At 41.0% G+C, this 12691-nt stretch overlaps 1 protein-coding gene across 4 annotated transcripts in view; it reads left to right on the top strand.

Moving 5' to 3' along the window:
• MOB2 (MOB kinase activator 2) overlaps positions 1-12691 on the top strand; it is a 190395-nt gene that overhangs the window by 143164 nt on the left and 34540 nt on the right. Inside the window, exon 1 of one of the 4 annotated variants that reach the window (XM_090032457.1) lies at positions 3587-3800. The exons of the other annotated variants lie outside the window; for them this stretch is intronic. Within the exon in view, the coding sequence (XP_089888583.1) occupies positions 3691-3800 (110 nt within the window). The 5' untranslated portion in view covers positions 3587-3690. Of the gene's footprint in view, positions 1-3586; positions 3801-12691 lie in introns of those variants that run through there. 4 annotated transcript variants of the gene reach the window in all.

The raw sequence follows: 12691 nt of genomic DNA, 5'->3' as shown, positions 1-12691 counted from the left end.
CTTTCTGGGTTTGAGGGTCATAGAGGAACCATTTTGTCCACTACTGAAAAAGCACCTATCATACTTACTGAAATCCAAAGTGACTTTGAATTTAAGGTGAACGCCCCCAACAATTATGTCCTATACATGGAAAACTATAAATGTATAATTGTTGGGGTGGGGATGTCTTAAATTAGCTCCCCCCCCACTGCTGTGGAGGGGAAAGCAGACTCCTACCTGCCTATTGTCAGTCTTTGCCTTCCCTCTCCTCTCCCCTCACAGCCACTTGCTGCTTCCACCCTGGCCGCCCCCTCCCTAGCCACTTACCCCATCCATTTGTCTCTGAACATGTGATTCAAATCTATTGTTTTAAAACGCTAAAAATCCAAAGTTATGACTTCCACAGCACCTGACTTGGCCACGGTTTCCAAATGTTTTAAGTTACTAAATCTGATGCCATACACTGTAAAAATATACATGCTTGAGCTGTGTTTCCTAAAATAACGTTTTGCTTGCGACCTCATGATTTGGGGGCATTTATAATTAGAACCCATGAAGTAGCATATTTTTTAAAGAGACGATATTGGGTTTTATACTAGACTGTGCCAGCCACCCAGACAAGTACATCTTGTCAGTTTTTCTGTCCAGTTAGCAAATGAAGGAAAGAAAAACAAAAAGGGAGGATTGTTTCATAGGGTGGTTAAAAAAATGCATGGAGAGTGGAAGTGGTGTATACTACGTACAGCAGTGGATCATTTAGTATATCAAGGGTGTAAAAGAATACTCTGAAAACATCATGTCATAAGTTTCTTCACTGTTGCTTTATTTTTTTCCTCAAGATAAATCACAGCCTCTAAGACTGTCCTCTGTGGAGGGGTGTTGAGGTCTTCCATCTCTGCATCATAAATATTCTAGCATTCTTGGTAAAACTATTGTATTATCATAGCACTTTATTTTGGTTGGTTCCATGGACTCCCCTTTAATTTACCTTGGAAACAGCAGCTATGTCCTCACTGTTTATCGTTAGTGCAGTAAAAAGATTTTTGTCAAATGCTTGTCTTAAACCAGGTTTTAAGAGGCCTGAATTGTTTCTGTATGGATTTCATTTGTGAATAAAAAGCAGATGGGTCTGTTGCAGGTAACCTGCCTCATTCTACTTGTACTTCTGTTGTTGGCTTAGTGACACATCTGTGGGTGCTTGCAGACGTGGGTGCAGGGGGAACAATAGCACTTCACTTTCAGCTTGGTATACCAAGCACATCCCATGCCTGGAAGAGCAGTTGCATCAGTTTGACCCAGCTCGCCTAGCATCAGTATAGCTCATGAGCTTCTGTGAGGCTTTTTGGCTCTATTATCTAATAGCTGATTTGAATCAGCTATTCGATTAAAAATGCCAAAAGGCCCCGCTGAAGCATGCAAGCTGTATAGACACTGGGAGGTGGATCAAACTAATTTGATTCCATTTCTAGTAAAGTGCTGGTTTTGTGCGGGGAGGGAGGGGGCTTCTCACATCTGTCAGCGCCCTATGTTAGTTATGGAGAAGCTTGGGTGGTATGAGGCTATTCCAGGAGAGTCCTGGTTTGTCCTTAAGATGCAGGGTTGGAATTTGGCTCTTCTCATCTCTTGCATAGCTCCTGGGAGAAGCGGAGAAGTTATTTAATCTCAGATGGATCCCCTAAAAAACAGGGACAAAACTATCTTCCTCTGTATTATTTCTCAACCTCAAAAGGACGCTGGAATCAACTTCATTGGCATTTGCAAATCTGACTATTGTGGATAGGAGGCATTTCATAGAACAATTATTTTGCACCGTTTTGGGTGCTTGGATGATGAAAGTAGCAGACCCCCCCACAGGTATTCTCATGCACCTATATGGCGATGACCCCCCAGGTTGCTGAGTATACGCCATTAACAGCCGCTCCTGTCCCTTCTGATTTTTAAAGCAAGCGATCTGCAGGTGATGGTCATGTGGATAGCATTATCAGGACTTCATTTAGTTAAAGAAGGATACATGCAGGAATGTATCCTCACCTCAGTAAACCAGTTCCTGTTTCTGGAAAGCTTGGCATTTGCTAACTTGTTTCAACCTGCCCCCTTTGAACGAATGGAATGGGTGAATGAGATGCTGTGTGAAGTAGAAAAAACACTGGTGGCAGGTTACTCTGTTACTTCCAGTCTTTGGGAGGGTTTGGGGTTTGGGTTTTTTTTGAGGTGATCGTGCTCGTCAGAATCTGAGTGGTGACGTAGGGTTGTAGATGCATGCGACTTACTTTAGCTCTTCATTTTGTATTATGACTTGACTACCTGTCCATCGGGTAAGTCACTACCTTGCCAGATCTCAGGTATGCATCTGATCTGGCATCTATAGCTATACATTAAATGGATGGGTATGTGCCCAGGGTAAGGAACCAGGTATACAGCATACACCTAAAAATCTATTAATGGATGTCTGAAATGGAATGGAGTGTTAGTTGGAACGGTGAATACTGTAAATGAGGGAGAGACTACTTTTTCCTTATTTTTTTCCCTCCTCCTATCTACACTTCTACAGGATTCCTTCATTAGTTAAGGATCTGGATTGTTTCAACCATGTTTTTTACAATGGAAAATCATACGTCTGATGTGGAACCAATATAATTCACTTATGTAACTTTGCAGAGCCGTGGCTCACATATGCCATGGAGGTCTCTGGAGAGTAACGTGCAACCTTGCTGAGAATAAGTCTTACTCTTACTCCCATTTCTAACAGTTTCCAGCATGGTTATTTTATTAGCTCGTGCACAAGCTGCAGACAACAGTGCGTTTGTTCCCTGTCTAAAAACCCTCTGATCCTAGACTGCCTTGTTTGCTTATCAGCTGCCTCAGCAGTGTTGAACTGACTTGACTTGGATATCAAAATGCGTAAATGGCACCTGGGGCAATTGTGTCTTTGCTATGGAGGATTTCAAGATGACCACAGCTACTCCACATGCATCTAAACTTGCTTGTTCCATGTCTTGTAAAATGAAAAGTATTTTATTATTTCACAGATGTTGTGATTTTTAACTCTTTTGTTCCCTGTGTTTGGATTCATTTCTTCATGTAATATTTCTCCCTCTGTTATTTCTGCATTTAGTTCTAATTTGTCATTGAAAAGCTTTGCAACAGGACTTGCTGAAATGAGGTTATTAGACATGGGGTTTGCTGTCTATTCCAACCCACCCATGTCCACAGCTAAGGCTGAGAATAGAAGTAGCAAGGTAGGAAGCTGCATATGAAAGTGCTGCTTGCTTCCCTCTGCAGGGGTTAATGCAATATCGTTCCCAACACGGCATGCTAAGAGCTTGGCTGAAAGAGGCTTTTCCCCCACACTAGTACTCTTGTCCTGGTGCACGGCTGGCGCCGGTTTGAAAAGGGCAATTCAGACGCTCCCTTATTGGCCCTGGCTCCTCAGACTTGGCTCTGGCTCAGAGTATGTAAAAAGGAGCAGCTGTTTGTCTCTCCAGCTGAGGGTTTGTGTGTGTCGGGTTTTTTTTTCCACTCTTACTGTTTGCTTATTGGCGGAGGAAAATAGGGAGGGAGGACTGGATGAAGTAAGCTGTGTACACTACCGGTGAATGTGGTTGGACTCGTTTTCAGAGGGGGAGAAGTGAGCTGGAAGAGTGGAAGAGAGTCTGTGCTGGCCGTTCCCCCAACTTTTTTCCCTTTCCATCCCCATTTTCTTTCTGTACAATGGTTGGGGACCATTGTAACCTTTCCGGAGAAAGGCCCGTACTGTCCCAGAGTCCCAAAACTGGATTAAGCTGCAAAATGGTTCTGCAGGCGGTGGGCAAAGTTCTCAGGTAAAAAACAAGTTTGTCAATGTTTTAAGAAGTAAAAGAGAGGTGGTACAGCATGCACAGCTAAAGAGGCGTGTACACTCTTGGTGTAAGCAAGTAGACAAGTAATGGGGGAACTCTTTAAAGTGGAGGTTTATCGTAAGCAGGCAGGGGAGGACTTTGGTCCTTAGGTAGGCAGCTGCCCCAGTGACTTGATTTTACCCAATACTTTTTAACCAGTGAGGTCAAGTTTTGATTTGCTTCTGTATCTAACTAGCATACATACTATATAAAGATGGAATTTCTAATATTAATAACCTCTCCTAAACTTTTATGTTGCACTTACACATACTTAAGTACAGTACAATACTTGTTGTAGCCATCCAGAAAGAGCACACACCAGCTGCAGATGCTTCCTCCACCTGATGAAGGGTGTTTATACCTGAAAGCTTGCAAAGAAGAATTGTTCCAACTATTTGAGCTGGTCTAATACAAGATATCAGATTTACCCAAAGAACCTTGTATACTTATTTGTTCACGCTCCTGCTTGGAGCTCTAAAAGCCCTACATTTCAGCAGTAACTGCTCTTTATTTTTTTTTCCCCACCAGTAATGTTAACTGAGCAAGGCATCTGACTCCAAATGTGAAAATGTTTCATGTGTATTTTGTACACAAAGTGTGTGTGTGTGTGTGTGAAGGAGGGGAGGGGAAAGAGACAAAAGAAATCTTTGGCAAAGAAGCAAGTAAACCTAGTCTGTTGATAAGGGAGAGTTCTTGTCTGTTCTGAGTCAAGTGGAGAGATTGCAACACAAAGTCTTCTACCCTCCAGTACTGGTGAACAGCTACAGTTTCTCTTTTTGTTTAAATGAATTCAGATATTCTGCGAAGTAGCAGGGAATTAGTGCACTGCTGCAAAGAGGGGCTTTGTGAGTTGCATAACTCTTTATTTGGCAAACCTCTTTTGGTGGCTGTTTTCCACCATTGATGACTAACTTTTCTATTGATGAAACATTTTTGGCATGATCTTTTCTCTTTTTCTTTCTTTATGCATAGGTTGTCTTGTTCTGTCATCTCTGTAATTAGACCAGAGGCATGTATTTCTTAACATTATACTAGTCCCTTGACCACTAACTAAACTGAAGGGAGAAACTGGACTGATATGTGCCTTGACTTCGACTAGTAACTTTTACCTGCACTTAAACTTAAAACCATCCATTACATTTATTTTAAAGAACCACTGTATTGCCACTTATTGTAGGTTCTTTGTCATTGACTCAGGAGACATTTTTAAGGAATATAAGATTCCTTTCCTGCCTTTCTGACAACTTTTAAACTTTCACAACTGTTTCACATCGCTTCTTTGTTTGCAAGCTCTTCCATCATTCAGTCTAGTGCTATTCAGCAAGTTGCATCATAAAATACTTTGGCCAGAGGCTGGCTATTCATGTTGTGAACCTTTTGAAGTTTTGGTAGCATTATGCTGGCATCCTGCCTGAGATGTAGATAGATCTGTGTCTCTTTAGAAAAGCATTGCCAAAAGCCTTAATTTGAGGTCTGTAACAGTTGATTTTAAAGCATAAGTGACTTCTCCAGGCTTGTGAGTGACCCGTTTGTTTGCTGAATAGTTTTGAAAAGTTGTAATGTGTACTAAATCTGAAGAAATAATTCCCTCCCCCCGATCAGCATGCATATTGCATTTCCATATAACTTGCATTTCAGAGCTATTAATTTCTTCTGAAGCTACTCATGTTCGACTTACTCAAAGGCATATTCCAAAACCTCTAGTGTGAAATAAGGAAAAAGCTGTTATACTTTAGGTAACATTTTGGACTTCAGTATTGTAAAAGTAATAGACTGCCTTTTCTGTGTCTGTCTTGCTTTTGGGCAGGTGTTGCTGATAGGTGAGTTAGTATTTTGTGTTGTCATGAACAAGTACTAGCCCTTTCTCTTGGAGTCAGATGCTTCAAGTTGATGGCCACTGTGGCTTCATCTAGTCTCTTCATTCTGGTCCATCAACTTTTATGTCCAATAAAATAAAAATATAAAATTACAATACTGTCCTGTCATGATGAGGTATCACTGGAGAGCAGGCTAAGTCAATGTACGTCTCTCTTCGCATACGCCACCATTACTGCTGTTTTTATGAAGTTGCATGGATTGAGAAGTAAGCCTCAATTTTTATGAGGTCAGTGCAGCCTGACACAGGGCTCTTCTACTAGCAAATCCATTGTACTTTTGTTTAACTCTAAAATGTTATGATTAACTCTTTCCTTTTGAACCTTCAACTTTGGCATGTATATTGTTAGCTAGTTCTATAGGTGTAAGTCCTGTGGGGTAATACGTGTCAGGTAATGTGTCTCATTCAGAAGAAAACAGTATGGCAAGTTCAGTACACATATTTTAAAAATTGTATTGAAAGGAGACAGATTGGGGAAGGAAGGAAAAGTCTGACATAGAATAGAGGGAAGGAGGAAGATAATATAGGGAAAGGAGTGAGAGGGAAGGTGATATCAAGGCATTCAAGAAAGGGAGAAAAGGATCTAGGAGGTAGCTGGGAAATATGTACATCAAGATGTGATATAGCAAAGAAAAGAGAGTTGGGAAATGAAACCAGAAAGACAAAAGAAGCTATAACAAAAAGGGCTGGATATGTCTTCAGTCCACTTGTAGTTATTTTTATTAAACCTATGATTGTATTTAATAATTTCTCTAACTTCCAGGGGATTAAAGTATGGATAATATGTGGGCAGTGCCTTTACCTTCAATGTTCAGCAAAGCTTGTAAGCTTTCTGTAATACCTAGTAGTCTGGGTTTACTATCCTTTTTCCAAGGACTCTGTCTGAAATACCGTTAGAACATCATCTCTTGGTGTAGCTAAAATGAAACTTCATTATTCCTTAGCAGATTCTTTGTTAAGATTCCCTGACAACAGAATAGGCTGTCCAATACAAACGTCTTTTTGAATTATGTTCATTTCAAAATTTTCCCTTACTGTAATTAACTCTGTACGGTTATTCATTTAGTAGCTGAAAGAAAACAGATGCAATTGTTTTCATTCCTTTTGTTCGTTACTGGATGGTTGTGTTGGAGGTGGGTCAGGCAGGGGAGGATAAAATTAATAAGGCAGATGCTATTTAACAGTGGTTTTTTTGCTACATTTTGCCCATTTCACATCATTCCTCAGATTTTAGTAAAACATAGAAAAAGCAGCAGCACGTTACTAAACTTTTTCAGGGAAGCCTGCTTTTTATTTCTACTAAATAATCAAATGATTGAGGAAGGAAAGCTAAGCTTTCCCTGTGTTTGTTTTGTTGCTGTTAGTAATTGAGCTGGGCCACTTGATGAGGTGGGCCACTTGAGGTCTTAATCCTTTCCCAAAGTTGTGCATTAAAAAAGGATTGCAGGATACAATTTTCACTACCTGCGTGAGGGTCTTCATCATGTGATTAGACAACCAAGTGTGATTCAAAACCAGAGTCAGCAGTGGGAGTTGCCTGTGATGTGTCTGCCTTTCCTTTTGTCAGTTCTGACCTTGTGCAGACATTTTTTGGAGATTTACTTGATCATGTGGCATCTCCTCCAGTGCATTTCCTTTTTAAGTCTTTGAAACCTATTCATTCTGGGTTGGTTGGGTTGGATCACAACCATGTTGCCAATATGTAAATTGAGGTTTTCTGTTCATTGTGGTGCCATTGTCTGTTAAAATATTATAAATTGTGTGTATAGTGCTTTCTCTTAGGCATTTCCATTCTCAGAGAATCTGTCAAAACACCAAATGAAAAATACTCCAAAAACCAGGCCACTTAACTCTCCTCTGTGGCTAAAGCTTCCCCTTCCTTTGTAGCGAGATGTAGGAGATGATTTGGAAATGAGAAAGGAATATATGCATCTCTTGTCTTGTAGGTTAACACTTAGCTTTATTTGCAAAATGGCATGCTTCCTGTTACCATTCAGGGCTGTGATCCCATAACTTGTCTTGATGGTAGCTTGGACCTCTTAAACAAATTAGGCTTTTGCTCTAGGAGTCTCACTGTGTGGTATTTTTCTTGTATGGTAACTAGCAAACAAATTTTCAAAACTAGTTTCTACTTTTTAGTGCATCTTCTCAAGTGACAATAGGGACGATAAAAATAAATCCAATGGCTTAATTTTGACATTGTGCTTTTTTACAATCCTGTTCTCTCCTAGAGGTCATCTTGATGTGGGATGCTGCTCACTTAGATTGGTTGTGTGGGGAAGCACTGTGTATGTACAGTATAGGCAAAATGTCTGTACCATACAGATATCAGTATCTGTGAGGGCCGTGATAAACAAGTAGAAATGGTTTAAATGAGATTATGCCTGTGCAGTATGGGTAGGGCCAGACAAATCTTAAAAATATTTTCTGGTTTAAGTTAGGCTAAACATCTTAAACACCATTTGGCCCACTGTCCACCCTTAGGCAATGCATTATGTAGAAATGTGTTTGCTATTCCCTAATATGGATAAACTGTAGCTGGGACCAGAAACTTATAGGTTAAATACCATTTATAACTGCCTAGATGATTTTCATGGGGTTTTTTTTGTTTTTCTAACCTTCCATTGTACCAAAATAGCTCAGAAGGGGGAACATTTGTGACGCAGGGTGAACTGATGTCTCCAGTTGCACTGTTGTGTTTCACTTTAAAAAAGGAATATGATTGCCCCTTAAATCATTGTTCATTCTTCATTTAATAATTGCAGTGGATCTCAAGCTTTTTAGATGCTAGGCAACCGTTGCTAGTCTCAGGGCCTCCCTTGGAAAATGTCAGCTCTTCATTTTCACTCATTCCTTGGCTGCTGAAAAACAGAGCAATTTTTTGGGTGCAGAAAACTCAGGAAGATCACAAGGTTTCTTATTTGACATCTTTGGGTTTATCTTGTGAAATAGTGTGTGGACACCTAACAGCATGCAAACTTGTCACCCTTAAAAGGGTCTTGGGGTACCCTGATGGGAATCGCTGCATCATTGCATAATCAAGAAGTGCTTTTGAGGGACTAATGTTAGGCACTAGGCAGGATTTTATTTTCCACTGTATGAGTAGGAAGTAGTACATAAGGGATTTGTGAGTGATACTTTTTTTAACTTTGTGCATGTGAATGAAAATGTTAGCCAAAAAAAACCCCATTTCTAGACAATGAAATTTTCCACTAAGCACAGAATAGATGCAGCGTTCTCCAGATGCAGCGTTCTCCATACTGCTTTGCTAATAGGCTTAGTATTCCCTTGTGGGAAGACCATCCCTTGAGATGGAAACACAGCTGATTCAATCCTTAGCAGAACAGTTGCTTCTGGTGGTGGTAGTGGCATGGCTTGTTTGGAGTTCACTTCAGAAATGGCCCATTAATACCCATCAGATTATTTTCTGTCAAAGTATACTCATAACTTGGTCCAGCTTTGGGGCTGGATTTGAAGTGATGTTCTAGAGCAGGGGTGGCCAACCTGTGGCACAGCTTGTATGTGGCACGTGGAAGACCGGTGTGGGGGGCAGGTAGGGCAGGGCAGGGTGCAGAAGCAGAGCAGCAGATCAGGCAGGGGAAGGGGATCAGAGTGGCACTCGGGGAGGGTACAAGACTAATGTGGCACACCTGCAAAATAGTTTAGCCTCCACTGATCTGGAGAAAATTGGTGTCCCATTACTAGCAGCCTACCCAAATTAAGGCAGCAGATGGGTTATTTTGCAGGCCTATCACGTTGCTGGCCACCATTTTCATGGGTTTATTGTGGCAGGGCCCCCCATCTCTGATTGGCTGAGGGCCCCTGACAGTCCCGCCTCTCACTGCTGATTGGCTGAGAGGTCTAACCTTCATGCAGCCCCACTGCTCGCTTTTTAATTGGAGGAGAGGGGGGACCACAGGAAAAGCAGCCTCTCAACCAATCAGCAGCAGAGGAAGGAAGGAGTGGCCACCTCTTGGCTCTTCTGCCCTTCATACTGGCAGCTCCCCACCCCCCAGGTATGCTGCAAGGCCCACCAAGGAGCCAGCATTTTATTTTTAGTAAGTCTTTTTTCCAGTGATTATGTGCAAAATTGCAGAAACCGCTTTTTTATGGTTTCCACAGATGTTGCAATTTGAGTAGGTCCATACCCATTACCAGCCTACTGAGTCGTACAGTTCTCTGTCTCACCTAGGGTGGCTGCCTACCAATTGCGTACTAGCTTGCAGGGATGTCATGACTCTCAAGCATTTATAAAACTGAACTGTCGTCTGGTGTTAGACAAATGAAGAAGAGTTGGTTACATATTCTGCCTCCTGAGAAATAGTAACCAGAGGGATATGACTATTAAAATTCTTTTTTCTATATGAAATAACCCTCTACATATTTTTTCTGTACTATTAGAAGAAGAATGTCTGAGTTTGGAGTAGCAGTACTTCTTTTAGATCTGATAATCCTGATCTGTTTTCTGGAGATGCATCTTTGTGGTTCTTTCTGTCTTTCACGATCCTATCTTTGAGGATAAGACAAGATCACAGTAATCTGAATGGTTCTGCCATCCTTTAGCTTTTGATCTCTTGCTAAGATTTTCGTTTTAGAAGTTGCTTTACGTTTTAGCTTCTGTCAACTTCTTCCTAGACCAGCAGTCCCCAACCTGTAGTACGTGTGCCCTGGGGGTATGCAAGATCTCTGGGGGGTACATGGGAGAAATTTTATGTAATGGCAGACTTAATTGTCATTATAAAAAATAACCAGCATTTAAGGGTCTAAAATATAAAAATCTATGTTGGTGGGGGTATAGAAACAGCTGGTAAATCTAGAAGTGGGGTACACAACAAGAAAGTTTGGGAGCCTCTCTCCTTGACTCTGAGCTCTCCTGTACTTGGAAGACATTGAATAGGCTGTCTTTCTTTTCCTGGGAGCTCGTTGAAATCCTTGGTTGGTTTCTTTTTATCTCTCATTTTAATGACGCATCTTTCCGTCTCCCCTGATGTTGAAAAGGATATGTGTGTGTCTCATATTTCAGGTATGCGCCAAATAGTGTGCGATAGCCATCTATGTCAGGTTTCCTCACTTTGTATGAACTCTCCCACCCCACTCCCCCTGCACACCAGAGCTGTTCCTGTTAGTATCTGTATGGCTTTTTTAACTGAGCTATCATAACTCAGGACAGATAGTCATGCATTGGATAGCTCAGATGAGTAATTTTCTAATCTCATTTTTATGACTTCCACAACTAGGTACCTCAAAACTTCTGCGAAGACATCTATATCTTTACATTACAAAAAAAAAAAAAAAAAAGAGCCATAACTTTTATAGTGATTTAACTTATGCTGCCAGTACTAAATCCAGAAAAAGAGGAAAGAAAAGACTGTGCATTCATAGTGCTTTGATTTAATCACGGGCGTTCTCAAAGAAATAATTGGCGACGTTTCCTCATGAAAGGATATCTCATGGTGTGTGGAGTAGCCTGCCATCCACTCTGAAGGAAGATACGGTTTTCTGAGTTAACACGAATCTTAAAAGATCTGCACACGGTCCGTTGAGGACACAGATACAATGGAAATCTGTCTGATGTAAGAGTGTGTTTGCACTGGAGTGGCACTTCCGGCTAAAATCTGTCTTCCCTCCTTTTCTCCCATCTCCAGGGTTAGGTTTAGTTCAGAGTGCATCAGGGCCATTGCTTGAATGGGTGATAAGAGGCTGATGGTTTTTAACAGATTTTTAGGATCGACAGTTCTAACTGAAGCAGCACTGTGGGAGAAGGCATGGTAGTGAGGGGCATCTACACGTATACAAACTAGGGGTTCAAAGCAGATGGTGAGAGCCTTTTCCCCTGCCTGAATTTTAGTATTCTGCTGTTACATTTCCAAAGAGCAGTTTCAGAGAAAATGATCTTAGCACCTCTTTCATAGAGAAGGAATTACTATAAATTTAACACGGGGCAGGGGCTAAAATGAATTAGTAGGCTTGGATTTTAAATTCAGATGCCAGTAGGATCCAATTTAAAATTGTGGGGGGGCAGGACCTCCGTTCACTAGGGATCTTTTTTTACCCGTATTACTGATCAAGGTAGTGTGGTTCAGCATGTGCTGAAAGGTACCTAAAACAGATAGAAATGTACATTTAAGCATCAGGACTAGAAGCATTGATATGAAGAAATTTGAATTAGACTTTAGACTTAAACTGTGTACTAAGAACCCAGCCCTCAATTTTAAGTGTGAGGGTAGGTGTCACTTGTTTTGTCTCTGAAACTACTGCTGCTTTAATCGAGTTGTACAGAACAGGTAGGATCTGAAAAGCAATAATTTAATGTGCAAGATGCCAAACTGGATTCAGTCTCATCTGAAAACATTTCTGGTTTTCTGCTGTTTTTCTATTTTTAAACAGTCAAACTCTTTACCCCCAGGTGCAGCATACAAACCTTTCCAAAATCAGGCTTTGTGACTGACGTTTTACTCCCAGTCCTGTTAATTAACCTGCCCTCTAATCCCAGCTATAAAGTCCCAAGATTCTTCTTCTTTTCTTCATGTGAAATTCCTGGGAATTTTGAGCCTAGTGGTTTCTGTAAAGAAACTATTGCAAAGCAACTGGAACCACCCAATGAACTGTTCATGTGAGACCAGTTTTGGAAATGGGGCAATTTTATCCTACAGTTTTCTCAAATGAACAAATTCATGCAACTGAACACTATTAAGCACGTTACGCGCATTGGAGCATGGAGTAACTGGTAAGATTGTGTCTTTTGCGAGAGAAAGTTGTACTGTAAAATGCTCGCCTAATGGATTTTATCTAACCTGAAGTGAAACACAGCTTTGTGCTTGTTGCAGACCGGGCAAGATGCAGTTAAAAATTATTAGCTGGCTGCAATCATCCCATTTTAAGGTATGATTTTTCAGAACAATAACCTGAGCAATAATGCACCTCCCTTATTTATGCCCTGTCATCTCAGTGAGTGCAA

The sequence above is a fragment of the Crocodylus siamensis genome, chromosome 2 (genome assembly GCF_052110815.1).
Source record: "Crocodylus siamensis isolate JL-2025a chromosome 2, ASM5211081v1, whole genome shotgun sequence".
NCBI lineage: Eukaryota > Metazoa > Chordata > Crocodylia > Crocodylidae > Crocodylus > Crocodylus siamensis.
Note: the sequence above shows the minus strand (reverse complement) of the source record. Positions and strands in the feature narration are given on the sequence as shown.